Source organism: Haliaeetus leucocephalus, unplaced genomic scaffold, assembly GCF_000737465.1.
Source record: "Haliaeetus leucocephalus isolate CR32 unplaced genomic scaffold, Haliaeetus_leucocephalus-4.0 Scaffold41, whole genome shotgun sequence".
In the NCBI taxonomy this organism is placed as follows: Eukaryota; Metazoa; Chordata; class Aves; order Accipitriformes; family Accipitridae; genus Haliaeetus; species Haliaeetus leucocephalus.
In genome coordinates this window covers 1,762,757-1,790,130 of record NW_010972477.1, presented here as the reverse complement: position 1 = coordinate 1,790,130, position 27,374 = coordinate 1,762,757, and the positions used below count along the sequence as shown (strand labels likewise).

The following is a 27,374-nucleotide window of genomic DNA, read 5'->3' as shown; positions in this document are numbered from 1 at the left end:
AGACACATATAGCTTTTCAGTTTTCATTGTTTTTTTTATAGCTTTTTATAGTGACAATAGTGTTTCAGGCATATGTATTGCAGTATTGCATTTCATGCATGATAGTAATAGCTGCTTCTTGCTTATTCCAATGTGCTTTTTATTGCTTGCAGTCTACACGCTCATGTTTTATCTTAATATTTTGTCTTGATGATCTCTGCTTTGGTGTTCAGAAGGGTCTATTAACTTCCCTTTGATGGCCTGGAACTCTATCCTCTCTTACTTGTATAGTTCCGGATATATAGTTGTCAGATGCTTGCTCTGAATTAATTTAATGAATGAGGTTTCTTCAACTATATCAGTAGCACACTTTTTGTGTTTATGGAAGTATAAATTTTGACATGCATCATTCATATACGCTCACTTATAACTTGTATAATGTATAATTTCCCTGACAGAGTCTGGGAAAACTGCTGAGCAATATCAGATTTCATGTTTGAATTGCATGAAAGTTCTTTGCAGAGGTTTTGGTGTTGGTTTTTTCATGTGAATTTCATAGGTGTATGTGTGCAAGGTGTTAGCAAGTACTGTGGATTTGTACTGAAGACCCTATTTTCACATTATTGTGCATCTCAGGATTATTTTTTTTTCTTTTGGACTAGCTCTAGTTTGATCCAGTGATCACAGTGCTCATTTGTGACTGGAGTGTATTAGGTAGGCTTCTGGAGTGCATCTTCCAGTTTAATTTCATCCTAAAAGAATCCAGTTTCAATGCTCCAAGACCATTCTCCTTAGTGAACTAAAGTGTGGTAAGAAGAATGAAGGCAGACTAACCCCAAAATGTTAAAGGAACGGTCCTTTTGCACTGTTGTTACACAGCAAAGTCCAGGGAAGCCTCTTCCTCCCTCCCCTGCCCCCCCTTTAAAAAAAAGAGTGAAATTACAATGGGGGAGGTGGCTTAAGGGGGGGGGGGTTCTGGGTCTTTTTTTCTTATTTAATCTGGGGACTGAGATGTGCTAATATGACTCCCCTTCCCTGGGCTGCAGTTGTTACGTGACTTCTATGCCTTCTTTCCTAGTTATCTTGCTTATATTACTAGCTTTTAATGCCTGAGTATATATTTTTCTGGTTTTAAATGTAAAAAACTTACTTTGTTCTCTCTTTTCTTCCTTAGACTTTCCAGACTCAGAAAAATTGATTTTATTTATCATAAATGTGTGGTCTGACATATTTGTCTTCCAAGGTGCAATTAACAAAGCTATGCAATTAGTTGTCAGGCAGAGTGCAAGCAACGAGATGCTGGCCTGTTTTAGTGCTTATCTCAACTGGGAACAGGTATGGTCTGCTTTCATTGTCAGGATCAGCTTTTGTCTGCATTGGTCGCTTTGCTGGCTCAATCAAATCAAGCAGCTTACTTCTGATGAAGGGTGTGAAGACACCCTGTGAATCTGCCCTGAAGTCTGTGCAATTGCACAACTAATGCTGCTTCTGGCCGCCTTCCTGTGGTTGTCCAGACCGTACTAGAACACAACACGTTTCTTGTTTTCCCTATTAAATACTAATCCCTCTATGAAACATTAAAAGTGAATATTATTTTCAAACTCTGGCTGGAGTGTTCTTGAACTAGAGTGTTCTGTCCCTCTGTGGAACTGTGACTGATGTTCTTTGAGGTGGTGTTTTTGTTTTGTTTTGTTGGGTTTTTTTAATATGTACTGGCCTTGTCTGTCTTTCATAGTTCTCTGTGTAATAGGTAATTATTTATCACAGTTGATTTCAAGATGAGCCTGTCTCTTTTTACTCACGATCTTCCTGTGAGGTAGGCTGTAAATATCCATTTATTACCAAAAAAATATCAGCCAATTAGTTTCATAAGCAGTTGGCATGATCAGTACAAAACGGCAGTGATGGCAGAAGGATGACCAATGTTAAGGACCTAAGGACTTTTGAGATTTGACTTCAAGTCTTTGAGCCCTTGGGCAAGTCATTTAATTTCTGTCAGTTGTCAGCAGGCACATATTACCATCCTGAAAGGGATGTTGCCAAGAGGAAGAATTGGGACGCGCTTGATATCAGTAGGAGCAAATTTATATCACACAGATGGAAAGTCAGAGGTACTTTGCTTCTGGAGAAGGAGTTTGTGTAACAGGCTTGTGTGTTTGCTTGAAGGCTAGAGCCCCAGTAGTTTTGAAAACCCCATATTAATGCCAGGCTTGCTTGGTGGAAGTGCTCTAGTTCTCTAAATATCAAGTGAACAAAATAATCTTGATTCATAGCTCACCTATTCCCTATCCTAACATGCTACTCCACAACTCCCTTGGGGACTGTAGCTAGGCTTACTGCTGTCAGCATAGCCTTTAGGTGTTGTACCCACTGGAAAAAGCATGATTTTTTTTTTTTTTAAGGTCTGAAACCAGCTCTGAATTTAATATGGTACCAGTGGAATTACAGCCCCTCTAAACCTCCTGATTTAGTTCACGTTTACAGTGGAGTGAGTTAAGAGGGCATGGATTTGTATATGTTTCTTTTTTGATACAGTCATGGTTCTGATGTAGCATTAAGCTCTGGTATTCAGGGTTATGCTGTACTGTAATCCCTGTTTAGCAAAGAATTTGTATTCTCCATTCTATTAGGTCACAGGTTTCAATCTTATGCCAATAGAGTACATAAGTAGGCCTCAGTAGATGTTCCTGGAAGTATTAATTCTGTGCACTCGCACTACCTACTTTCTTTATGGATCTTTATGAAATATGAGAGCTGCTGCAACAGGGGACAAGGAACTCAGGAATTTCTGTATTGATGATAGGAGATGACATCATCCTATCTGTAAGATGTGTTTTACTTAGGTGGAAATACAGGGCAAAGTTTCAAGTGGATGGTTGTTGACAGTCTGTTATACATATAATTTTATGAGAATATTATTCCACTTATGAAAGTAAAGCTCATATAGAATGGGTATTTAGTTCTTGGTCAAAGTATGCCATTTTAGTGACTTGCACCATTGCAGAAATTGCCAATGATATGAGCTTTTGTACCGAGAAGATATGCTGAGCACCCACCGTGTTTATGTGATAAGCCTAGACTTTTTTCTTAATATTTCAGATATTCAAAGGATGTTTGTTTTTAAATTTCCTTGCCTTAGCTATTTAATTAGCAGAATTGTTTCACGTGACATGTTTTCAGTTATTGCTGCCTCAACTATTGAAAGTACTTGCTTGGAAATTAGCCCCTAATGAACAATAAAGACTAACAAATTTCAGCATCAGAAAATCATTTAAAAAGAAACCAAACAAAAAAAACCCCCAAACTTACAAAGTGAGCAGGACTAGTCTAATCTTCTTGCATTGGAAAACACTCTTCTGACCTTAAAGCTTCATTGAGAGAACCAAAAATCCCCAAATTGTAGGAGGAGAGAAGAGAGTGGGTGTAGGGTTTGTGGGTTTTGTTGTGGGTTGGTTTGTTTTTTTTCCAAACTCTCCTTTTAGTAAAAGCATTAAAAAAAAAATACTGAGTACTTGAAGATTTTAGTTTATATACTCCTTTTGTTTGTGTGAAGTCAAAGCCAAAGTTGAATTTATGGTGTAAGATGTTGTGGACAGTCAGAATCAAATATATGTAAAGAGTTTGGTTCTGGGTTGATAACTTTTCATGCATTAAGATAATCACCTTCTAAAATTCCAGAGTTCCTCTTTAGATGCTGGTATTATGGTCTCAAACCTGCTTTTAGAAATGCAGTCATGTCCAAAAGTAGAATTTCAACTGAGTGAGCGTTATGGAGAAGATCTGAGTGAAGATGCTTGGCAGTACATATTTGCTGTTGATCTACTCTGCTCTCGCCTGAAGTGGGACTGGACACACGACAATGTTATAAGGTATTGTGGCAAACAGTTCTTTCAAATGTTTTCCTATGTGATTTTTTTTGTGGTTCGTTTTGGTGTTGGGTTTTTTTTTTCCAAATTTTTGACTTTATGATTTGCTTTTAACATAATAAAACATTGCATAGATACTTAGAAATGAGGGCGTTTTAACCTGATGAGACCTAGACTGCTGTGTTTGTGTGCCTTACTGATTACTCATTCTATCTTAAAATGAGGAAGTGTAGGATTTTATGGTACTGGTCCAAGAAATTAACCCTGTTTGAACCATTCTAATAAAAAATTGCTTTTAAAATAGCTATATGTGGACAGTAGTGAAGATTTTGAGATGGATCGTTTGTCAACGAAGCAAAATGATTGATTGTCTTTCTCTGAACTTAACTGTTGAATTCCCCTCCCCCCATCACTAGAACATGAGGGTGGGACTTTTGATGTGTAAATAGCACTCCTTCAGTGCTGAAAGTGAAATGTAACCATACTCATTAGCACACTACCCTGATTTCAGTCTGATTTTAATTCTAAAATCATTGTAATACTTAGATTCAGTGTCTTAAATTTTCTTTGAACCCTATAATCCAGTGCATGGAGTGCTACCATACTTGGTTCGGAAGACTTCTTTTTGATACCTACACTGATCTGACAGCCTCTATTTTCTATGTAGAGGTTACATAACCTAGTAGAATCTCAAAAAATATGGCATTTGTTTAACTATGACATAATGTAATCATTGAGTATAAAGTAAATGCAAATAACTTAAAACCATCATCAAGTCTTCTATAAAAGTTCCATGCTTTCAAATAGTAAAGTTATTTTTAGTGAAATACTTTTAAAATGAATAGAAATTAGCTTCAGTGAAAGGTGTGTCATTTTAAGTAAAGCCATACAGAGTTGAGTGTGTGGAGTTGTGCTGATAACAGGTAGCTAGGTCTATTAGCATCATTTTAAGGACAAAAAAAGTCTTATCTCAGGTCCTTTCAGGTTTAAAAACAAGCATCAAATCCTACTTGTAACATGCAAACTGAATTTTCAGCCATATAAAGAGCTTGCATAACATCTCAGCATGACATTTGCAAGTAACGCGATTTCACATACATCTGTGAAGTCAGTGGAGTGAGTTCTTGACGTTAGGTAGAGATGCAGAATGTTGCAGGGAAATGAATGGAAGATGAACAGGAGTATTATTCTAAACAGGAATGATTCCTCCAGAAAGTTAGCTTTGATTGTTTGGGTTTAAAACCTTCTTTACATTACTCGGAGTTGTGGATGCTTGGAATATTATGAGTTTCCCTAGAAGGTGAATTAAAGATGGAAGTGGAGCTATGGAAATACATGGTAGACAGAAGAACCATTTGCATTCAGTATTGTATAAATATTGTACCACCCCTTCATGCAGTATCAGTGTTTCAAATTTGTTTTGTCTTTCACAGCAAAGTGCTTTGGCCTTCTATGGATAAATGGGTAAAGAAGAGAAAGGGGCATGAAACTGCTCAGTCCATTCCGGATAGTGTTATAGCATTGACACTTAGGCTAATAGGTAAGTAATCTAAATTCTTGGCTGAACTTCTGCTTTGTCTAAGTATGTCCTTTGAAAGTGTCAGCCTGCCTGGAAAGTGAACTGAAGTATTTTTGCAGTTTTTTTGATTTTTTTTTTTTCCACTTTCTTCAAAAATTTTCACCTTAAAAGCCAAACTTTTACAATCCTATGCAGATATTTTCTGTTTGTAAGCCTGTGGAAAGCATGTACTTAAGTTCTGAGAGATGTTACTCTGATTTCACAATAACAAATACCAACATGTTTTATGTATTTAAAATTAAATCATCTGTAGCTACATAGGCTTTATAGTAAAGTGTATAAAATAACGTTTTATATGCAACATAATACCTCTTTCTGCAATTTTAGGTTAGATTCATTTATTTGGGATCTAGATGGCCTCCAAGTTAAATAGATAAACTTTGGGTTTCAATTGATATTTTCAGTGTGTAGGCTATATAATATTGTTTGTTAAACAGAAATTGCATTCCTTGAGAGTTTTACACTTACAGATTGTAAACCTGCAGGAGGTTGGATCAATCTGATGAAAAATTTCTTGGGGTCTTTAGTCACAAAAGGAATAGGACAACTGTTGTTCCCAAGACAACATGGTAACAAGAATGACTCATTTTTGTAATTGAAATTTGCATTTTCTCTTGGTACTTCAACAGACAATCAGTAAGTCTAAAAATTAGGAAGTTGACTGTCTGAATATCAAATACAGAATAATTTTTTTTTCTTTCAGGTCGATTGGGCCAAATAGGTTTGAAGGAAGGATATCTTGCTGCAGTGAAGAATATTAGTTCTGTAATAGGACTGTTTGTACAACATGCAAAAGAGGAAGGTAATGCTTATTTAGAGGAACTTTAGTATAACATCTGCAATGTGAAGTTTTGCCAATGTAAACAGAACACACACAAATTGAGACACACATGCCAAAACACAAGCCTGTTTGTGCAGTTTTATGTTAGTGCATAACAGGACAAGTTTTCACTTTCAGTCCCTTTCTCTTCTGAAGTTAATGAAGCATGTGTATTACCTTCTGTTTGAAACAGAGAACAATTCTGAGATAGTTTCAGCCACCTTGGAATTACACTGCTTCATGTAACAGCATACCAGCTGCCTCGGAGAACTTAAAGGGGGATCTTAACTTGAGCAGTAATAGCTAATTTGTTACCTGAGCAGCCAGATTGCTGTATTGGGAGGGGGCTGCAAGACAGTCCAAATTACTGACTGAGACAAAGCTGGGCAATTAGGGCAGCAGAGATCTATATTGCTAAGTTATTTTGGATGTCAAGTATATTTTGCAGTGAGATTGCAAAGTGCATTGGTTGATGTTAGGGAGCTGTTTTGAACCACTTGTATAGCTTCTCTTCCTTGCAATCTCAAGTTCTTCCAAGTAAGTGGTGTATGTCTGTGTCTGTTTCAGACTCTGTCTAAACCTGACTGTTTTCATAAAAGTCTGATCACCCTTAACTAGAGTAAAATCACTCGATGCTCAAATCTTTTATGCCCTTTGAATACTGAAAACCTGCTGAATTCAATAAAGTGCAAAGTGCTAGTATAAAATGAGTTGTTATGGAATTTGTGTGCAGGTTGTCATCTTGCTACTTTCTGGCTTTAGGCATCCCAATTGTTGATGTGTGTTAATTCCAATTCTTGAACTAATAGTTTCTTTAGATTCAGGTTTCCCCCAAAACATTATTGCATATCAAAGTTTGTTATCAAAGGTGATTTGTGTTAACTTTTTGCAGGTGTTCCCTGGGGCGTGCAGCTGGCAGCCATATATTCACTCTGTGACTTGGGTTCAAGCAATCCGGAAGGTATTGTTGAGGCCATCCATGCTTGGAGAGCAACAGTTCTTAACAACATCCCTTTTGCTGTCACAAGTGGCATAGCTGAAATCACTTCTCTGTGTAAAATGGAGCTAAACTAAAGTCTAAGGAAGTGGACTGATCTAAAGGAAGAAGTGCCTTATTTTACTAAGCAGTAGTTGGTTCCAGTTAAAAACAATACAAAGTGGTGTGTCCTCTTTTATTTAATTTTTTTTTAACAGAATGCCTGATCACACAAAGCAAGCTCAAGTATTTTATTTGGCTTTTTGGTTTGACGGAAGAGTTTTTAAAAAATAAATAAAAAGACTTGCTTTTCCTAATAACTGGTCAGTGATCTGAAAACCAGTGCATCTGACTCTGAGATATTTCTGGTGTGATGTCAATAAAAATCAGTAATAGTTTCCATTATTTTACTTCCATGAATGTGGAGCATGGGCTGACTGACACAACAGAAGATTGAGCCTGGCTGAAAACCTGGCTCTATTATTTTGTACTATATTTATAAAGTAACTTTTCAGATAGCAGAACTTTGCCCAGATTCTGCTTTATTTTGCTTGAGTAGTCTCATAAGCTTAATTTAAAATACTTGTGTAAGACAGGTAGGAACTGACTTTTTGTGTAACAATCATGTATAGAGTAACAGAGATATTAAATCTCTGAACTTGTATATATGGTATATTCTGATAATGTGTCTCACATTTGATATTGTTCCACTTGGGGAATTTTGTGTATGTAAATAGAAAATTGGTTCAACAAAAGTTCACGTTTTTAATGATAGCTTCACTACACTCTGTGTTTTTGTATCTTTCATAATAAAAGAAGCAAACACCATTGTGTTCTTGTTGCTCTTTTTAAATAACGCAGAATGAACTGTTGTTTCTAGCTTATATAAATACTACTTTGGGGGGCAGGAGGAAATTACCTATGAGGTCATTTCACTAAATGAACTGCCCATAACACTGTAGTTCTGGCCACTGGAACGAGGGTGTATTGCATCTCTCCAGAATTTTCTGGTATGCACTGGGAGCTGGGGAGGTAGTTTTAAAAATCCATTGAAAACTTCTATTTTCACCCCCTGATTATAACCACATGAAGGGGTGAGCTTTGCTAATGCAGATTCTCATTGTAGTGGGACCTAGACTCTGCCAGAGCTTTGATGTGGTGTCAGTCTTTTTTCCTTTTTCTTTTGATCATGAAAAGGTCAAAAGGCTTTTAGTCTGCTGAAGGCAGCTGTGAACTTGGATAATGAAATCGTTAACTGGGAGTGAATTGGACAACATACAGTTTACACCTAATTCTTTCTCCTGTGTGTTGTGTCCTTGCAGGTACATCTACACTTTTGGGCTTGTCTTCAGTCAGTTCAGTATCTTTCAGCTGCAGCAAGCACTTTACAATTTCTTCTAGTTCTTGTAAACTTTTTGGCACCTGAAGACCAAGTTGTGTTTCTTGGTCCTCTCAACAGTTTCTGAGTTGCTGTGTGAGCTTATGTTTCCTGGAGGTTCTGCTCTGCAGCGTGCCAAGTTGCTCATTAAAGAAAGAAAAGTCATCCCCTTCCTGCAGTTCTGCTTGATTAGGCGCTGCTGTCTTCAACAGACAGGCTGCATGCTGCCTTTGGTATTGCCTGTTCTATCCGTGCCTGTAGCATCATACTTTAAATTTCATTTAGACACAAGCTTTAGCTTACTCTGCCTTGCCAGTTTGTTCTTATATCTACTTCAGATTAATGTCTGAAAACCTACTGGCTGGTTTTGGTGTGAATGGAATTTTATAAGAACCTCCCTTAGATCTTATGCCTCCTATTCTAGACTCCCTGATAAAGACACCTAGGAAGTAAAATCAATTCACTAACATTTTTTAAATATTCACTGGAAATGTAAAATTCTGGATTGGAATAGCTGGTACTGACAGTTCAAAATTTGTAGCAAAATCATGCATTTTATAAAATATAAATTGTGTATTTTGTGTAGTTACACAATTTATACAAAATATTGTATAAATACTTTGTTTCTGATCAAATTGCCTTACTCTATCGCTTATCTATAGAAGGAAGTTCTTAGTTCACCCATCCACTGTCTTTGCAGTATCTGTTGCTGGCCTGTTCTTTATGCTCTGTGCATGACATAAGGGGTAACACGTATGCTGAACCTTCAGTTCTTCTCATTTCCTCACTGAATTGCAATACTTGGTGTCTGACTCCTTTTGATTGTATTTTGATTTCAAAAGCATATTTCTGTGCCACTTGTGGTAGTCATGTTGCATCATAAGACTTTCACTCCAGACATATTTGTATTGTCACAGCTTAGAACAACATGCCTGAGAAATTCCACTGCTCCTCTATATCACAGATCAAGCATAGCAGCTTCCAAGTTGTGGGGCTTCATGCCAGAAGGATTAAGTCTTCAGATCCAGGCGGCTGGGTCATTGTATCTGTGCCAGATCATTCTGCCTTGTCCTTGGTATCTTTGAAAGCTACTGGCTTAAGAAAGACCAAACGAGAAGTGCCTTACAAGCCATCTAGCCTTCTTACCTGCTTTTTCTGGATTCCAGCACACTGCATCTCTGGAGGCCTTGGTGACGGCTGCGGACTAAGGTCTAGCTATTCAGGCCATCCTTCAGCACCAAGAAAATCACTGCTGACAACTGTTCCTTCCAGCCACACCTGAGGCAAAACCTTACAAGTCTGTTTTCTGCCAGCACCAGTGATGCGATGGCTTTGGTTGCGTTTAGTGTTGATTTTTCTTTGGTGCTGCCTTGGCCTTTAGCCCTTTTCCAACTTTGTGCTCGTTCTGTAGCCTGGGGTGTTCAACTCTGTCTTCATTTCTGCCACTGGCAGGGTCAGCTCTGGTGCAAAGAGCTGGCATTGATACATATTGTGATTTTTGTGCCTTTTCAGAGTCTGACTACCAACGTGGTCTCCTAGCCCTTCCAGAGGTTCTCTCTGAAGTGAAACCATGTGGAGCAAAGTGTCCGTTGATTCCAGTTGCAGACACAGCTGCTGGCATTCGGTCATCACATTGACCGAAGTGAGTCTAACAGCCAGTTAGGTCGATGAAAAATGCCTGGTAGTATTGGTAATACCTGTGCGCAGCAGGCGCTGTGACAGGTGTCTATCATGAAGGCTTCTGTTAAGGCTCTGTAGAAATTAATTTGCCACAGGTTGAAGCTGTATGCTGTCTGGGACGCTGGGCATTTTGGTGATTGTGAGGGCTATGGGGATTTTATGGACAGACTCTACTTATCTTTCTTGCATTAAAATGAGCACAGAATATCTGGGGTGGAAGAAGGACAAAAGTAAGCAAAGTTTGACAGTAGAAGAATTGATAATAAATCTGGTAAAGAAAATGAATGGGAAATAGATTAAATAAAAGAAAACAAAAAAAGTTACAATGTGAGAAAAGGATCCCAGATACTTCAATGCAAAAGCATTCCAACCCAAAAATCTTCACAGCAAACCGAAAATCCTGTTGCATTTAGAATTTTTATAAAACACTGACATTTGAAGTATATGAAATTCACAGGGGAAATACCAGAGCTTTCCAAGACCAAAAATCTACAGCTATACTAATTTGGAAACAAAAGAAGAAAAAAAAAGAAAAACCCACTAAGCCGTTTACATGGAAAATCTTCTGTTCTGCTATTGTGACTTTAAGAATAATTTTTTCTCGTGCCAGAATGTGAGCCTGATTTTAATTCTGTTGTTACTCTCTACTGTCCAATCAAACTGCATTTGAATAAGCAAAATCAGAATCATTAATAGCTGAAGGTGTTTGCTTCTGTTAAATACTCATCACTTGTATAAAAATACTTGTACCTCCCACACACAGTGTCAATTTTACAGTATTTGAAGAGCTGTAAAATGTCGATGTCCATAAATAGGTGAAGAAAGTATAGTGATTTTCACCATATGGAAAGCTTTATTTGTATAATTCTCATTAATCAGAAATTGCAGAAGTAGATTTCTCATCCAGACACGTTCCAAACACTAAAATCCTATTTTGTGTGAAATACTTTGTCCATTAAAACAGGGATTTTCAGGTTTCTGTCATCATTTGCAGATTTTTGCTTTCTTGTGTTCTCACACGAACATCGACCGTGTGGCCCATCCCAAACAGTGTGTATCAGAGAACGTTCAAGTGTTCTCTTCCTCCACACCTTCTCTGATTCCTAAACTTAGACATGAAAAGCTGCCTCAACTGCTAAGAAATTAATGCCAGCAATCTAGGGCCCTTTGAGACAAAGCGCTAGCCATCAAAATCGATCTCAGGTTAAAATACTCAGCTTCTAGCACTTCTCCCTGCCCAAATATAGGAGATAGTAAACATGTGCAATTGTTTATTTATTAGGACAGGCTTCTGACTTCATAGCTGCATTATCAGGTATTTGAAAAATCCCTGACAAACATGTATTTACTCCAGGAAAAGACACCTGTCATCAGTATTGAGGAACAGTTTAACTGTGTCTGTTTGCCTGTAGATGAACAGGATGCTGGAATAAGTTATTCTAGGAAAAACTGTTTCTTTATTTTACTTGTATAGTTGCCTTTATACTAAAAGTTCTTCTCTGAGTGTATCCTAGCATGCTGTATTGGCAGAAGTATTCCACTGTATGCTCAGTCATACAGCCATCCCTTGCTGGAATACTCAGTTTGGACATACGTACCTTTTTTTAAACTATGTTTCTACAAAAAGCAGCATCTTGGAGCTATGCTCCCATTTTTTGTTGGCCTGTTACACCATCAGGGTATTTTCCAGGATGATTCTACCTGCCTAGGTATAGTAGCAAACCTTTTCTGGTGTGAATTGGTTTGTCTTCATAAAAGAGAAAGGGCTGGACTCGATTGTTTAAAATTAAGCTCTAGTTATTTTATCAAACCCTGATGGATTGTCTTTCCTAGCTTCTGCTTTCACCTGCCCGTTTTGAACAAAAAGGACTGCTGAAACAGGCACTTTAAAAAGGCCAAAGCAGTTACAAGTTTTCCAGTTTGAAATTACTAACGAAATTACATGCTCTGCCCTCAGTTTTCACTGATGAAATTGCATGTATGAATGGAAACCAATCAGAGAACCCGAAGATCTGTTTTCCAGGAGCTGAAACTAGGTGGGTACGTCAGTTTGGAATATCACCACACAGCTTCACATTCTTCCCATCCTGCCCAACTTCTCTCTTCAAGAAAAGTCAGAGGCTACTATCAAAAGACTGAAATTAGAGAGAGAGGGTTTCTTCAGAGACAGGCTTTGTAATGACACTGTTTGTTAGTGGACTGAGTAGGCTGAGGTCTCCATCTGCAAAATTCTCAACCTTGTTTAATTGTTCACAGTTTATAGATCCATGAAATGTTAATGCTTCGGGGTGTTCTGAGCCCATCTATTGCACTCAATGCAACTCCCTTTATGGAATTACTTTTTGCACTTTTTAAATCTAATTTTTTAAAAAATCATTCTCTGGAGCTTAATGAAGCAAAGAGGTATTTCATGGGAGTTAGAAAGAAAATAAGGGAGATATTTATGCAAATGGACTGGTTTTCGATTATTTTGAATTTTAGTCTTAGATGGCTCAAATTCCTTGAGCTGCCACATCACCCTGGAGATGTCTAAATGTTTGCTGCTGGAAATGTCCTGGGCTTTCTAAATAAAACCTGCTTTTTGTTGGCATGCTTTGGCTGGGACAGAATGAATTCTGACATGGTTTAAGCATCAAGAAGGAGACAGCTCAGTACTCGGCGCAACCTGTCTCCTTGGGCTTCGCACACAGGCGTGAGCCTGGCTCCAGAGAGCTGTTGACGATGGTGGATTCTCTATCGATTGCACAGGTGTTAACCTGTTTGTTTTGGGTTTGTTTTTTTAAAATCTCAGCATGCTAGGGACCAACATATAGCATTCATTTTGGGCTCTTCTGAGATTTTGTAATTGCTCGCTTCAACAGTAGTGTGGTGTTAATAGGCAGCTTCATAGCACTGCTGGAGTATTGGCCCAACAGCAAATCTCTGCCTGAAGACAAGATCCCCATGTATGTTAATAAAGTTCTGAGTCTCTCTTTGGACCTCCATATACCCGTTCTTTGTAACAACCACCAGCACAAATATGGAGACAGATGCCTCTCAGGCTATCAGCCTGTCTGTAGATTTGGCATATTATTTTCTGATTTGGTAGGTTTTCTCTGCAAGCTGGTAGGATTTCCCACCAGAGGTTTTATGTGATTCACTCGATATTAAAACCCAAAAGTAAAACAGCATGTGGGCAGCATATAGACAGGGTCCACAAATTGAAAATGAATGGGAATGATTTAGCCATGAATGTACAAAAAGGAGCAAGCATTGCCTCCCTGAGGATTCTGAAGGTAATGTTATTTTAATAAAATAGACACAACTTGTTTTAGGTGAAATTATGTCATTTACCTCAAAACAGTTTCTTGTGATTGTCCATATATTCAAAACTACTTCAATTTCAGTTTTGTGTAGAAGATGATAGGAAATAAAGCTTGATGTTCTCTTACTTCATCAGTAAGAAACTGCAGGTTGTGTTTTATTCTTCTTTTTCACTTTTTATGTTTTTCCCTATGTAAATTACTATCCATTTTTCTTATTTGTGATGCATCACAATGGATCCATTAACCATATAATAAAAAAATGTGCTAAAGACTGTATTTTGAATGTGAGCATTGGTTTGTGGCCTGTGTAGGCTTATGTTGTACTTAATTTCTTGCTCAAAGCACCACTTTACACAGGGGTTTTCGCTAGTAACTTTGAAACAGAGTGCATGAGAAAGGTGCGTTTCATTCAGTGTCCAATTCCAAATTAGAAACTCTGATTAACCTTAACACCTAGATAAAAGCAGTGCTCAGTTTCAACTCATTTATGTAAAAAATACTGGAGTTTTTCATAACAGCCAAAAAAAGCTTGAAGTTATCCTACCACCTCCTCAGTCCAGTGATACAGATATGTTCAGAGCAGAGCTTCAGCAGACTGGGATCAGATCTGACAGACTTTTCAAGCCAAACAATTGCCTGTTTATGGGAGCTGCAGGAGGAATGCCTGGTAAATTAAAGCTCTCTGTTCTCCTTTCTGTTACACTCCAACTCTTGTTGGGACGAAGGGGGTGTATATGCAACTACCTGTATGGGCATGTATATGGAACTAAGAATGGGCTGTCAGCTTAGTCTAGTTAGTGTTTGAGGTGGGTTGACCCTGGCTGGGCAGCAGGTGCCCACCAAAGCCACTCTATCACTGCCCTCCTCAGCTGGACAGGGCAGAGAAAATACAACAAAAGGCTCGTGGGTCACAATAAGGACAGGGAGAGATCACTCAGAAATTATTGTCATGGGCAAAACAGACTCAACTTAGGGAAATTAATTTATTACCAGTCAAATCAAAACAAGGAGAATGGGAAGTAAACCCAAACCTTAAAACACCTTCCCCCACCCCTCCCTCCTTCCCAGCTCAACTCCACTCCCAAATACCTCCCCTCCTCCCCGCAGTGGCACAGGGGGACGGGGAATGGGAGTTGGGGTCAGTCCGTCACACCGTGTCTCTGCTGCTCCTTCCTCCTCAGGGGCAGGACTCCTCACACTCTTCCCCTGCTCCAGCGTGGGGTCCTTCCCACGGGAGACAGCCCTTCACGAACTGCTCCACTGTGGGTCGTTTCCACGGGCTGCAGTCCTTCAGGCACAGACTGCTCCAGCGTGGGTCCCCAGCGGGGTCACAAGTCCTGCCAGAAAACCTGCTCCAGCGTGGGCTCCTCTCTCCACGGGGCCACAGGTCCTGCCAGGAGCCTGCTCCAGCGCGGGCTTCCCACAGGGTCACAGCCTCCTTTGGGCACCCACCTGCTCCGGCGTGGGGTCCTCCACGGGCTGCAGGTGGAGATCTGCTCCACCGTGGACCTCCCTGGGCTGCAGGGGGACAGCCTGCTTCACCGTGGTCTTCATCACCATGGGCTGCAGGGGAATCTCTGCTCCGGCACCTGGAGCATCTCCTCCCCTCCTTCTGCACTGACCTGGGGGGTCTGCAGGGTTGTTTCTCTTACGTGTTCTCACTCCTCTCTCCAGCTGCCATTTCTGTGTGCCCCGCAACTTTTTTTCCTTCTTAAATATGTTCTCCCAGAGGCGCTGCCACTATCACTGATTAGCCAGAGGTGGGTCTGTCTCCGAGCTGGCTGGTATTGACTCTGTCGGACACAGGGGAAGCTTCCAGCAGCTTCTCACAGAGGCCACCCCTGTAACCCCCCGCCACCAAAACCTTGCCAAGCAAACCCAATACAGTGTATTAGATCGATTACAATAATACCCACTCGTAGTTCAAATTAATGTGGAAAGGCCTCAGTAGTCCAGTTAAAATTGTTACACAGTGAAAGAGCCCTTCCTGGTGTCTATCCCTTTTCTGTAGTGTTATGCTCACCCTCCCAGTGACCCTCTGGTTCTCAGGGCTGACATTCTCAGATTTTTCTTTCACTTTCTCTGTCCCTCCATCAAGCAACCTAAGGCAGATTCCCAGTTACGCAGTGTGAATGCCTTCTTCCCTGAATGAGTATACTTAAAGTTATTTAGATGGGCAGAAAAACATAGAATTCGTGATTTCATGTGCATGTATAGTTCATTTATGATGTAATAGAAAAAAATTGGAAAAAATACTTTAACCAGGCAAACACTGCAGGTGAAATTGTTTTCCATCACAACAGGTGACTATGCAGCAGCAGGACTCACTAGGTCTAAAAGTTGGCCAAGGAGACAGCAGTGTCCCAAGCAGAGCAGGATGGGCTGAGGAGATGCACGGACAGCGCTGCAGGTTCCAAGTTATGCGGAGCAGAGGGTACATCTGCTGTGACAAGGCTTCCTGCTGCGCAGACGCTGCTCTGCCGTATCAGGCTCCTTCACTTTTATTTTAAGCCAGCATGGATGAAGAGCTGAGTGCCTGTTGCTCTGCCTTCTCTCTTACAGCTATAGCAATAAACTGCTCCTGCCTGGCCTGAACCCCCGAAGCAGAGCATGTGTTTATTCCGCAACACCTGTTAGTCAGTTCTGATGAGAGCAGAGAGCAATACAAAGCCATTTTTTGCAGGCTTTTAGGTGTATATATAGCATATAATTTATTTCTGATAACCTAAGTTGGTTATTAATTCTCTGTTATTTATTATTTAGGGCAAATGATGGAAATTGTCTGAAAATGTAAAGTTTATCCTCGCATTGTGGCTTAACCTTCAGAGGTAGTAAAGCATTGTTAACAAACAGACCATGTCTAGAAAACAAGCTAGAGAACAAATTTGTGTTCACTTTCTCAGGAGACCATATGACAAACAAAGGCAGAAAACGCAAGCAGCATGGATCTGTTAAGCCATTTGCAATCCACACCTATCAGGATGTGACAACTTTAAAGGGATTAGATCAACCTTCCTTCCACAAATCCCACATAACCTTCATATAGCAAGAATTTCACTAAACGCAGTCTGCAACTATGCGTGTGAAAGATGGAAAGTATGAAAGATGGAGTGAATCTACCTAGATGTGTGGGATTTCAGACCATCAGGGCTATATCTTCTGCAGTCACATTTGTTTTACAAAACAAAAGGTTAATAAAGCAGTATTTAATGAAAAAAATAGAGGTCTGTCTTTCAAAGAACCACACATACAGGCTTTATTCTATTCATGTTCAGCATTTTTGCCACATCTAACGTATTTGAAAAAAAACTCAAGTCGTTTTGTGATATAGATACAAATACGGCATTGACAGACTAGGTGCCATCTCTGCATAAGTCAGAGTTGTACTACTAGAGCTGCAGGAGAAAATGTAAATTTCTAAGAGTATTATCAAATATTTGTAATCACACTGACAAGTATTGTGCTTTAACCCCAGCCAGCAACCAAGCACCACGCAGCCGCTCACTCACCTCCTTCACAGTGGGATGGGGGAGAGAATCGGAAGGGTAGAAGTGAGAAAACTCGTGGGCTGAGATAAAGACAGTTTAATAGGGAAAGCAAAAGCTGCGCACACAAGCAAAGCAAAACAAGGAATTCATTCCCCACTTCCCATGGGCAAGCAGGTGTTCATCCATCTCCAGGACAGCAGGGCTCCAGCACGCCTAATGGTGACTTGGGAAGACAAACACCATCACTCTGAATGTCCCCCCCTTCCTTCTTCTTCCCCCAGCTTTACATGCTGAGCATGATGACATATGGTCTGGGATATCCCTTGGGTTGGTTGGGGTCAGCTGTCCCAGCTGTGTCCCCTCCCAACTCTTTGTGCCCCCCCAGCCTCCTCGCTGGTGGGGTGGGGGGAGAGGCAGAAAAGCCCGTGGCTCTGTGTAAGAGAGTCAACCCTTATTCCATGCCATTTACATCATGCTTAGGTCCCACACTGTCCAATACAACCTCATTAACCACCCCACCTTCCTATCCTTTAATACAATACACAGATATCATTCCCTTAGTCTATGGATCACGCCTGTAAAATGACCATAAAACGTCCACAAAATCTCCACTGAGTTCATTTAGCCTGTGACTTTGGGCTCCATCTCTTATGGTGGTCACTCAGGACAGGAGAGATGGTGTGTTGTGTGGAGTTACTGCGCACCAAAGCCAGCTCAGGTCAGGTCACTGCTGCACTTGCACTGCTTCTTGTAGGGCTTGTCCTCCATTGGTTCCGGTGGTGCCTGCTACAGTAATTTCCATAACACGCAACTCAAATCCCGGGTTACAACAATTTAAAGGTATTTCCATTAAAATCTCGATCCCTGGTCCCTTTGGACCAGACCATTGGGTTTAAAATTGCAATGAACTCCTCCCATTGCCCTTGCTCTGGCTTGGATTTATCCGCAGACTGCAGTCCCTTATGGTCGTACCTGCTCCAAGCAGAGCCTTATCTATGAGCCACAGCCTCTCCAGAGGTATACCTGCTGCGGCAGAGACTTATCCACAGCCACAGTCGCTTGGAGGTGTACCTGTTCCAGCATGGCCTTCTCCATGGGCGACAATGCCTTCAGAGCTAGACCTGCTCCAGTGTGGCCTTACCCACAGCCACAGCCCCTTCAGAAATAAACCGGCTCCAACATGGCCGTACCCATGGCTGCAGTCCCTCCAGGGGACGACCTGCTCTGTCGTGGGCTTATCCATGGCCACACGCTTTGAGGTGCTCCAGCATGACCTCATGCACAGCCACGGATGCTTCAAGGTAGACCTGCTGCAGCATGGACTTATCCACAGCCACAGCTGCTTCGAGGTGTACCTTCTTGTGACGGTGTGCTCCACCACCCCACCCCAACCTGACCTGTATTTCCCGCAACCCAGCCGTAATTCCAAACCAGACAGCCCAGGGCCCCTTGAACTCTCCTGCATGGCAGCAGGCTGCACACCAGGATCTCCCCTTGGGTAGGGACAGCTCTCAAGGTTACTCCTCGAGGTTGAGAGAGTCCTTATCGTGTCAGGTACTCAGTAAGTGAATTGGGAATAAGTGCACTGAAACTTTGACATCTTAGCTAAATGATAGCAAGGATTGATTGCACACATATAATCCTTTAGACATAAACTACTGACCAAGTCTGGGACTAAGTCTGGATCCAGCTGCACCTAAACTCCCCTCTGAGAAGGGGTTTAGAACGCAAGGGGGTCCTTTCTGAACCTCATGACTCAATGGGAAGGTCTCCCTGGCAGTTTTGTCTGACCCTGTCCTCTATGCAGTAAATACTCAAGTGTACCTTGCCATCGAGTCTTGTTAAACCATCGTCGCATTTACCATTGAACTTTGTTAACTCACTGTCTTATATCAATAAAGTATATTGTTGCTTCTCACTTACAAGTGAAGTGCATTACTCCATCTGCAACAAATTGGTGTAGTCGGCAGGATGGCAAGTAATATCACTGATTATTTACAGAGGCATGGAGTGAATCTGAGTCCCAACTTCTCAGAAGAATGGGCTCATGACAATTGGCATCATTGGGAAGCCATTGAAGAGCACCTAAAAGTAACTAGGGGCCACACAAAGGATGGAAAAGAGAAAGGAGTTATCTGCAAGATACTAGGTGATAATGTTCAAAATGCCCACAAGCAACTCCCTCCGTGGGCAGAATCAATGCATGCCACTGTTGACTAGAGCCATGAAATAGGCTGGGATGATGCACCAGCTGAAAAACAAAACCTGAAGCCCCAGAGAGATCACAAAGTAAGACCCATGAAACAGGGAACAGAAACTAGATCAAGGGAAAACAAAATTAAAAACTCTTAAACAGACTCTCAAGATAGAGAAATGAATGATGGAGGAATGCTTTAGCCCTAGGCATTCCCAGAGCTGTGATTCAAGGTCAGCCTACTGGTGTAATCTTGAGTCTGACTGAAGCATTCCAGAAACAAGATAACACTGAAAGGAAGGAGCATATTTCAACTCCTCTGGTGCCAGTCCTCAGAAAGGGAGACAACCCCTTCCTCCCCCTGAGGGAGGAAGTGCAGGGCATGAAGCAAAAAAGCAAGTAATGTCTGGAAGGCAATTGGGCCTGCCTGTCTGGAAAGCGGTGGCTTATCAGTGACTAAGTGATGGTGGCTTACACATTTTAATTCCAGTTGGTCCTCAAGGACAATTGGTGAAGTTTCAATAGATACAGGAGCACAAATTTCAATATTAACACAGTAAGATGCCAAGAAGCTGGGCATGTGATCCGGATGGCAAAGAGTTAAGATTACTAGTGTGAATGGAGCAAGTGTTGTCTGCCAAGGTCAATTTACAGCTCCCAGGTGAGAAGCGAATGGCAACTACTCACTTTGCAATTAGAGATCATCATGAAAATATTTTAGGTTTTGATGTTTTAAAGGGATGAAGCTGGTGCCTGCCAACACTTGCCTTTACACTGAACAAAATGTTTGACATTTTCAAATGCACCCCGATGAAACCCCTGAAACTGTACTTCTATGTATTGGAAAAGACTGTGTTTGTATGAGAATGCTTTGTGATGTTAACACTACTCTAGATACAAGCAACTTCTGTAGATACTTTAACATTACTGCAGGTACAACTCCCAACTTCTTGTGCACCCCCAGCCTACTCACTGGTGGGGTGGTGTGAGAAGCAGAAAAGGCCTTGGCTCTGCTCAGCAGTAGCGAAAACATCTGCGTGTTATCAACACTGTTTTCAGCACAAACCCAAAACGCAGCCCCACACTAACTCCTATGAAGAAATTTAACTCTCTCCCAGCCAAAACCAGCACACCAAGTTTTATCAGTACATTTTCCAGACAAGTCATCTCATGTTCATCCTACCTACTCTTGGCCTCTACGCTCATTTCATTCATTATAAAGCCAATCACAACAAGGCTGTTGACTTGTTGACTTGTCTGTGGTGGGCTCAATAACTTGAGTGGTAGGTTTTTATTATTTTCTTTAGATGTAGAAAGTCTGATTCACCAATTCTCTTCAAACTCTCAATAAATTTTGCAGATAAATTGTAAGTATTTTATTATTCAACAGAATATTCTGAGGTTCATGACCTTAAGTTTTTCCTATGTCATTTTGAACTCTGTAGCAGAAGAGTGTGCTCCTCTGACATGGCCCTTCGGCACAGTCCTCCAGCACTGTTCTGATGCCTCACATCAGGCTTCCTCAGTCTGAGAACTTGGTGCCACTCTTAGAAGAACTCTAACCTTCCTGGACAGGCACATAGCAACCAGCTACATCACAAGTGGCTCTCCAGACACTTAGGGTTGGGGTAATGAGATTTCAGAGGGAATCAGCCATCTGAACAGGTTTGCAGAAAAGGTGGGAGTCCTGGCAGTACAGCTCCTTGCAGAGAGCCCTAGTGATGGTCCTCTACAGACAGAAGTTCTGCACCCTCTGCCAATCATCCCCTTCTTCTTCCATCAGTAGGAAGTGGTCTTCTGAATCTCCTCCATGATGGGGGGTGTGGGAAGGCCAAGGACCAAGATCTCAGCCCTACCTACTTCCATCAGCCTGGATTGAGAACTCCAGGCCTTGATGATCATTTCCTCTCTGCCTTAAGCTGCTGAGTCCTGCATCGGGTACCTGACCCGTTTGCTGTGGGGCTTTCAGGAAGCACAGCTCTGCTTGCCCCCGAGGAAGAAAGCAGCCACCACTTAGGCCTTGGGTAGCTTCAAAGGCTGCTTGGGCATGATCAAAACCAGCAAAAGTAGGAGTAGCAGGAGCAGCAAGGTAAGCTTCTTGTTAGGCACCAGCAGCATACGCAGAGTCCTGTGACACCAAGTCCTCAGAAGAGGCTGCCCGTCTGAGAGTACAGGGCACAGGGCAGTCAAGGGAGGAGCAGAGTGCCTACATTGTGCTAGTAACGTAGTGTAGTCCCTTAAGGTGTTACACGTGAGAAAGAGTAAATGACAACTTATTGTGGATCAGGACATTTGGTCTTCATTTAAGAAATTAAAAACAAGATCAGAACTCTTACCCTACTTGATTGCATCACACACTCTCTCATGTCCCTCTCCCCTTTCCCCCCAGGTTATATTCACTAGGTTCTGACTTCCCTTTGTAGCAGGGAGACTGCTGCTGGTCTGGGTAAGTCAGCCAGAAAGCTATGCTGGTTTCACACTATGCAACTGCTTGCAGTCGCTGGCATTACCAGCCAAGGACTCTGGGCATCCTCCAGCATTTGCCTACGTGAATCTCCCCCATTTCCAGGATCTTCCTCTCTCTTCCAGGATCCTTCCTCCAGCCAGGATCTTCACCTTCTTCTTTGCAAGTCCCCAGCCCCAGGTTTCCCAATCTAAATCTATGTGCAGAAACACAATCCATGATGAGTTTCCTAATAGGTGGTTCTGCCTCTTGTTTCTTTATTAATCAGATAATTCAGAACTTGCCACTTCTGTTTAGCTCAGGGTCTCATCAAAATTTACAACCTGTAGCTTGCAAATAGTGGGCTTGTGCCCAGTGCAGACGTTCAATTTCAGAAATTCATACACAAACACACATATACCCAATTATCTGCCACCTGCCAGCATCCACAATTTTAACTATTTTTCACATACCACAGAAAAGCAATAGGATATTTTTTTGCAAGGGCCTATTTCATTCTGCTTTGGGGACAGTAAATTTACCAGAGATGCTGTAATCCCAGCCTGTGTAGCCTAGTAAATATGATTTTTGCCATGACTAATTAAAGGCCACAAATTTTGTACTGACCTGACAGTGCATGGTCTCAGGACTGTCCTGGCCTGTGCTGGTTTTAGCTTGTCAATTTGCCAAGTGATTACCATCTCTTCTGTTTCAGCTTTAGCTCTGGGAATATCCTGTTTGGTAAAAGTCTGACACAGCAAGATAGGCAGTGCGTAACAAACAGCCCTTTGTGTTAAATAGGTTGGGAGAGGTCAAATTGCAACTTTCAAACTCTAGCTGGAAATGAATGAGAAGGGAGCAGGTTGAGGTGAGAAAACATACAAATATAGTCTGTTTCAGGTACCTAGAAATACGTGAGGGGGTTTTCTCAGCTTTTAAGCACAAGAGCCAGCCAAGAATGAAAGTAGTGTGTTAAACTGACTGTGTCAAGGATAATTTCTTAATCCAGGTGATAAACAGCCTGACCAGAGGAGAAGTGTTACTGGATGTGTTGCTCACCAACACAGAAGAACTAGAGGTGTCAGAATTGGTGGCAGCCTGGGTTGCAGTGATCATGCCCTGGTGGAATTCACAATCTTGAGGGATATGGGCCAGGTGAAGAGTAGAGTCACAACCCTGAATTGCAGGAGAGCAAACTTTCAGTTGTTTAAGGAATTAGTGGATGAGATCCCCTGGGAAACTGCCTTCGGGGACAAAGGAGTTGAAAAGAGCTGGCACTTTTTAAGGACATTTTTCTTAAAACACAAGAGCTCTCCTTTCCCACATGTAAGAAATCAGGCAAGGAAGGCAGGCCACCAGCATGACTGAGTAAGGACCTCCTGGTCAAATGGAAGTGTAAGAAGGAAATGCACAGGCGGTGGAACCAGGGACAGGTATCCTGGAGAGAATACAGGGATGGTGCCTGGATGTGTAGGGATGGGATCCGGAAAGCTAAGGCACAGTTGGAGCTGAATTTGGCAAGGGATGCGAAGAATAATAAGAAGGGCTTTTACAAGTATGCTGGCCAGAAAAGGAAGATTAAAGAAAATGTACCCACCCTGGTAAATAAGACAGGAGAGCTGGTGACAACCAACATGGAGAAGGCTGAGGTACTCAACAACTTTTTCGCCTCAGTTTTCAGTGGTAATCCCTCTTCCTACATCTCTCAAGCCCCTGAACTTCAAGGCAGAGAGTGGGGGAATGAAGTTCTCACCAAGCTGAGTGGTGCAATTGATTCGCTAGAGGGAAGGTATGCCATTCAGAGGGACCTTGATAGGCTTGAGGAGTGGGCCCATGTGGACATTTTGAAGTTCAACAAGGCCAAGAGCATGGTCCTGCACCTGGGTGTGGGCAATTCCTAATATCAATACAGACCGGAGGATGTATGGATTGAGAGCAGCCCTGTGGAGAAGGACTTGGGGCTGGATACTGGTGGATGAAAAATTGGACATGAGTCAGCAATGTGCTCTTGCAGGCCAGAAAGCCAGTCACATCCTGGGCTGCATCAAAAGCAGCGTGGGCAGCAGGTCGAGGGAGGGGATTCTGCCCCTCTGCTCTGCTATCGTGAGACCCCACCTGCAGTACTGTGTCCAGATCTGGGGTCTCCAGTACAAGAAAGACATGGACCTGTTGGAGCGGGTCCAGAGGAGGGCCATGAAAATGATCAGAGGGCTGGAACACCTCTCCTATGAGGACAGGCTGAGAGAGCTGGGGTTGTTCAGCCGTAGAGATGAGAAGGCTCTGGGGAGACCTTATTGTGGCCTTTCAGTACTTAAAGGGGGGGTTGTAAGAAAGACGAAGAGAGACTTTTTGCTAGGACCTGTAGTGACAGGTCAAGGAGCAATGGTTTTAAACTAAAAGAGGGTAGATTTAGATTGGATATAAGGAAGACATTCTTTAAGATAAGGGTGATGAGACACTAGAAGAGGTTGCCCAGAGAAGTTCCAGATGCCCCATCACTGGAAATTTTCAAGGTCAACTTGGATGAGGCTTTGAGCAACCTGACCTAGTGAAAGGTCTATCCATGGCAGGGGGATTGGACTAGATGATCTTAAAGGTCCCTTCCAACCCAAATCATTCTATGATTCTACCGTGTGAGTTTGGGTTAAGGGTTAGGGATTGGCTCAGGAATAGGGGTTAGGGTTAGTGTTAAGGTTTGGGAAAACATATAAAACCATTGCTTTTAAAACACAGAAACACAGGTTGTGGTTATCTGACCTCATTGAGAATTGCCCTGTTCCCAAGGGGGGAAAAAAAAAAAAGGAAAAAGATTAATTCAGAGAGGAAATGACTGATCAGTTTGTGGTATCAGTCTAGAAAGGAGCTATATAAGTAACAGCAAATATATAAAACCATCAGTAATGAGAGGTCTGAAAAGAGCAACTAACCTAGAATATTCAAATGGAAATGAAGCATTTGAAAATTCACTAGAAATGCCACATCACTGAGGTACTTTCAATTTATTTTCTTATCTGGTTTTAATGTTATAGTAAGTTCATAATGTGTAGCTTGACTTATTTCTTATTTTGTAATTGTCTGCATGTAAGTGACTCACTGGAATATGACGCATGAACAGACTGTAGATATTACCTGAACATACATGTTCTTTTGCCTGCTTCCAATACGTTGCCTAAGTAAATTTTTTAAAGTACATTTATACAAATTGTTATATTGTGTCTCTTCCCTGATTACCTAGTCCTGTTTAATTATGTATGTATAGTATGTATGCTCTACCACAGTACTTAAGCACCAAATAGCTGTTTCTAAATGGGTGACAAATACAGATAACAGATTCAGCAGATTAATTTCTTCGAACCTAAAGAACTTTCATTGTCAAATACAATGAAGATCTACAGCATAACTGAATAGGCAAATCTAAAAAAAGTTTTGCAGTGTTAACTTCTATCCCTCTGACTGGGAACAGAGTTGGAAACACATCTCACTCTATTCTTTTTGTGAAGCCATCAGTACTTTAGGCTTGGCTGCTTTAAAAATATTTCTAAGCTTGATGGCTAAGGACTAAGATGGTAGAGTTAGGCAAACAGCCTACACCTTCTTCCCGCCCTAAGTACCAGAAAGGAAATGCTCACCACCCCTACAGAGGTGCTCTGTTGACATCCATCTGGTAGAACACAGAGGTAGATGGGATTGACAGGTTGGCAAGCCTAAAACATGACTGTTTTGCGGATATTTGTGATGCATTTCTGTTAAAAATGAATTCATTTAAAAAGGTGGGGGGAAAACACATTTACTTACAATAGTGAAGAAAAGTCTAGGCCATTTAATTCCATCTCAGTGTGCCCCGCTGAGAAGTCGCCCTGATCTCAAGCAACAGCTTTGAGCACTGGAGTGCCATGATTGGGTTCTGAAAACAAAAAGTAGAAGGTTTTGTAAAGTGTTTATAAAAAAGGGGAGAAGTAGTATCTGCAGAGAACTTGGAAACTCTTTAGTTCCCAAAGTTATGTGTGCTCTTGTAAGAGCTGACATAACAAAGAAACATCAGCAAAGGTCATGGAGTTGCTTTTGCTGGCTGTCAGCTGGTGAGAACTGCTGTGTGACATGTTGGGATACACCACTAGCAGAAATTATAGTGGAGCACAGAGTAGAAATAATTGTCAGGCAAGGAAAGGAGAGAAAGGAACAGTTAGCTTTGAAGACCTCAACTTGGCTTAAATCGGAACTTAAGACCCTGAAAGAAATCAAGATGTTAAATGTGAATGAAGGTTAATGCAGGGCGGGGTTAACATAGTAGGTGACCGACCAGTTATCTCTCAAGACAAAGACTATAAAATTGTTGCTGTTATAGTTATTCCTAGGTATTTGTGCAATCTGGGCAAGTAAAACTCCAGTGGGCTGACTGTCTAGTTCCTCCTTATTCACCCCTGACTTATCAAGAATTTCCAAACCATCCCTCTAGGGATAATTTTTTTCCACCTTTGCAGTTGCTACTTTTCCACCTTACCTCCCCTTTTCCTGCTACACCTATCAGTGATCCCCCATTCTCCAGTATAGCCATACCCTCACTGAGGGGTCTACCAATTAAAGTAGAGCTTGGGGTGATAAAGGAGCATTTCTGTGGTCCTGGGGACCAACGGGCCCCATGACGCCTCTCAGACCAATTCCATAACAGCAGCCAACAGAAACGGGAACTGACAAAAGATGAGGGTGTGATACATTCACAGACATTGTTTAAGAGATCTGACAGTGAACTATCTTGTTAGGATGACTTTTATCAGGGAAATACTACTCTGAAAAATACAGTGCATGTCAAACCACAGTGCTGAGTTTATTGGTTGAAGATTTGACTCGGGATTGATTCTGCCGAACCCTCCTGCACTGGAGTGGTTTCTCTAGGAAAATCTTCAGCTGGTTTCTACGAAGTGCCCAGGACCTGGGAGCAACACAGCCAGAGAATAACCTCTCCAGAAACTATTGCTCTTTCTGTCAGTACGTAGACCCGAAGTTGTCTCTTTTGTTCTTTAATTTTCCTCATAATGACTGTCTCGAAAGACAGCATCAAGGCACTGCGAGCAGCATCCCAAGAGTATTTCAGAATCAAATGGAAGAAAGGCAATTTAGCTGACCTGGGGAACTTGCAGCGTGGCAAAAGCACGCCCGACAATCCTGAGGAACCCAAGAGGACAGCCCTAGAAAACCGCCTCTGCAAACGCGGCAGTTTTCGAGGGCTGCAAGGGACCGAGAACACCACCGAGGCAAAGGTCCTGTAGGAGAGGCACGCCGCACACGGCCAGGCGCAGGCAGAGCGAGGTTTCCCCTCGCTTTGTACCTCTGAACTACTCCATTCTCCGCAAAAACCCCTACTCCATGCTCTGCAAAAACCCCCGCACGCCGTGCTCTAGGCTGAAACAGCCCCGGGCAAAGGCAGCCTGTCAGCATGAGGCGCCCGGTCTGCCAAGACGGCTCCTTCCCGGGGCCCTTTCTGGGCGGCCTGGCGAGTGATGGCGAAGAGAGCCGGAGAGCTCCCTTCTCCTCTACCTTCCTACACGAGCCTTGCTTTCCTCCCTCGGCCATAGCCCTCCGCCCGGCGACAAAGCGCCTGCGCCGGGCTGCCGCCCGCCCGCGGCCCTTCAGCCGGAGCCCGCTCTTTCCCTGACTGACTCCCGCCC

At 42.0% G+C, this 27,374-nt stretch overlaps 1 protein-coding gene across 1 annotated transcript in view; it reads left to right on the top strand.

The window, feature by feature from the left end:
• The window catches only part of ICE1 (interactor of little elongation complex ELL subunit 1), a 35,270-nt gene extending 27,289 nt beyond the window's left edge, over window positions 1-7,981 (top strand). The window contains exons 16-20 of the mRNA XM_010576795.1: window positions 1,154-1,314; window positions 3,658-3,848; window positions 5,279-5,385; window positions 6,128-6,226; window positions 7,137-7,981. Of these exons, the coding sequence (XP_010575097.1) occupies window positions 1,154-1,314; window positions 3,658-3,848; window positions 5,279-5,385; window positions 6,128-6,226; window positions 7,137-7,318 (740 nt within the window). The 3' untranslated portion in view covers window positions 7,319-7,981. The remainder of the gene's footprint in view (window positions 1-1,153; window positions 1,315-3,657; window positions 3,849-5,278; window positions 5,386-6,127; window positions 6,227-7,136) is intronic.
• The last annotated feature ends 19,393 nt before the right edge of the window (window positions 7,982-27,374 follow it).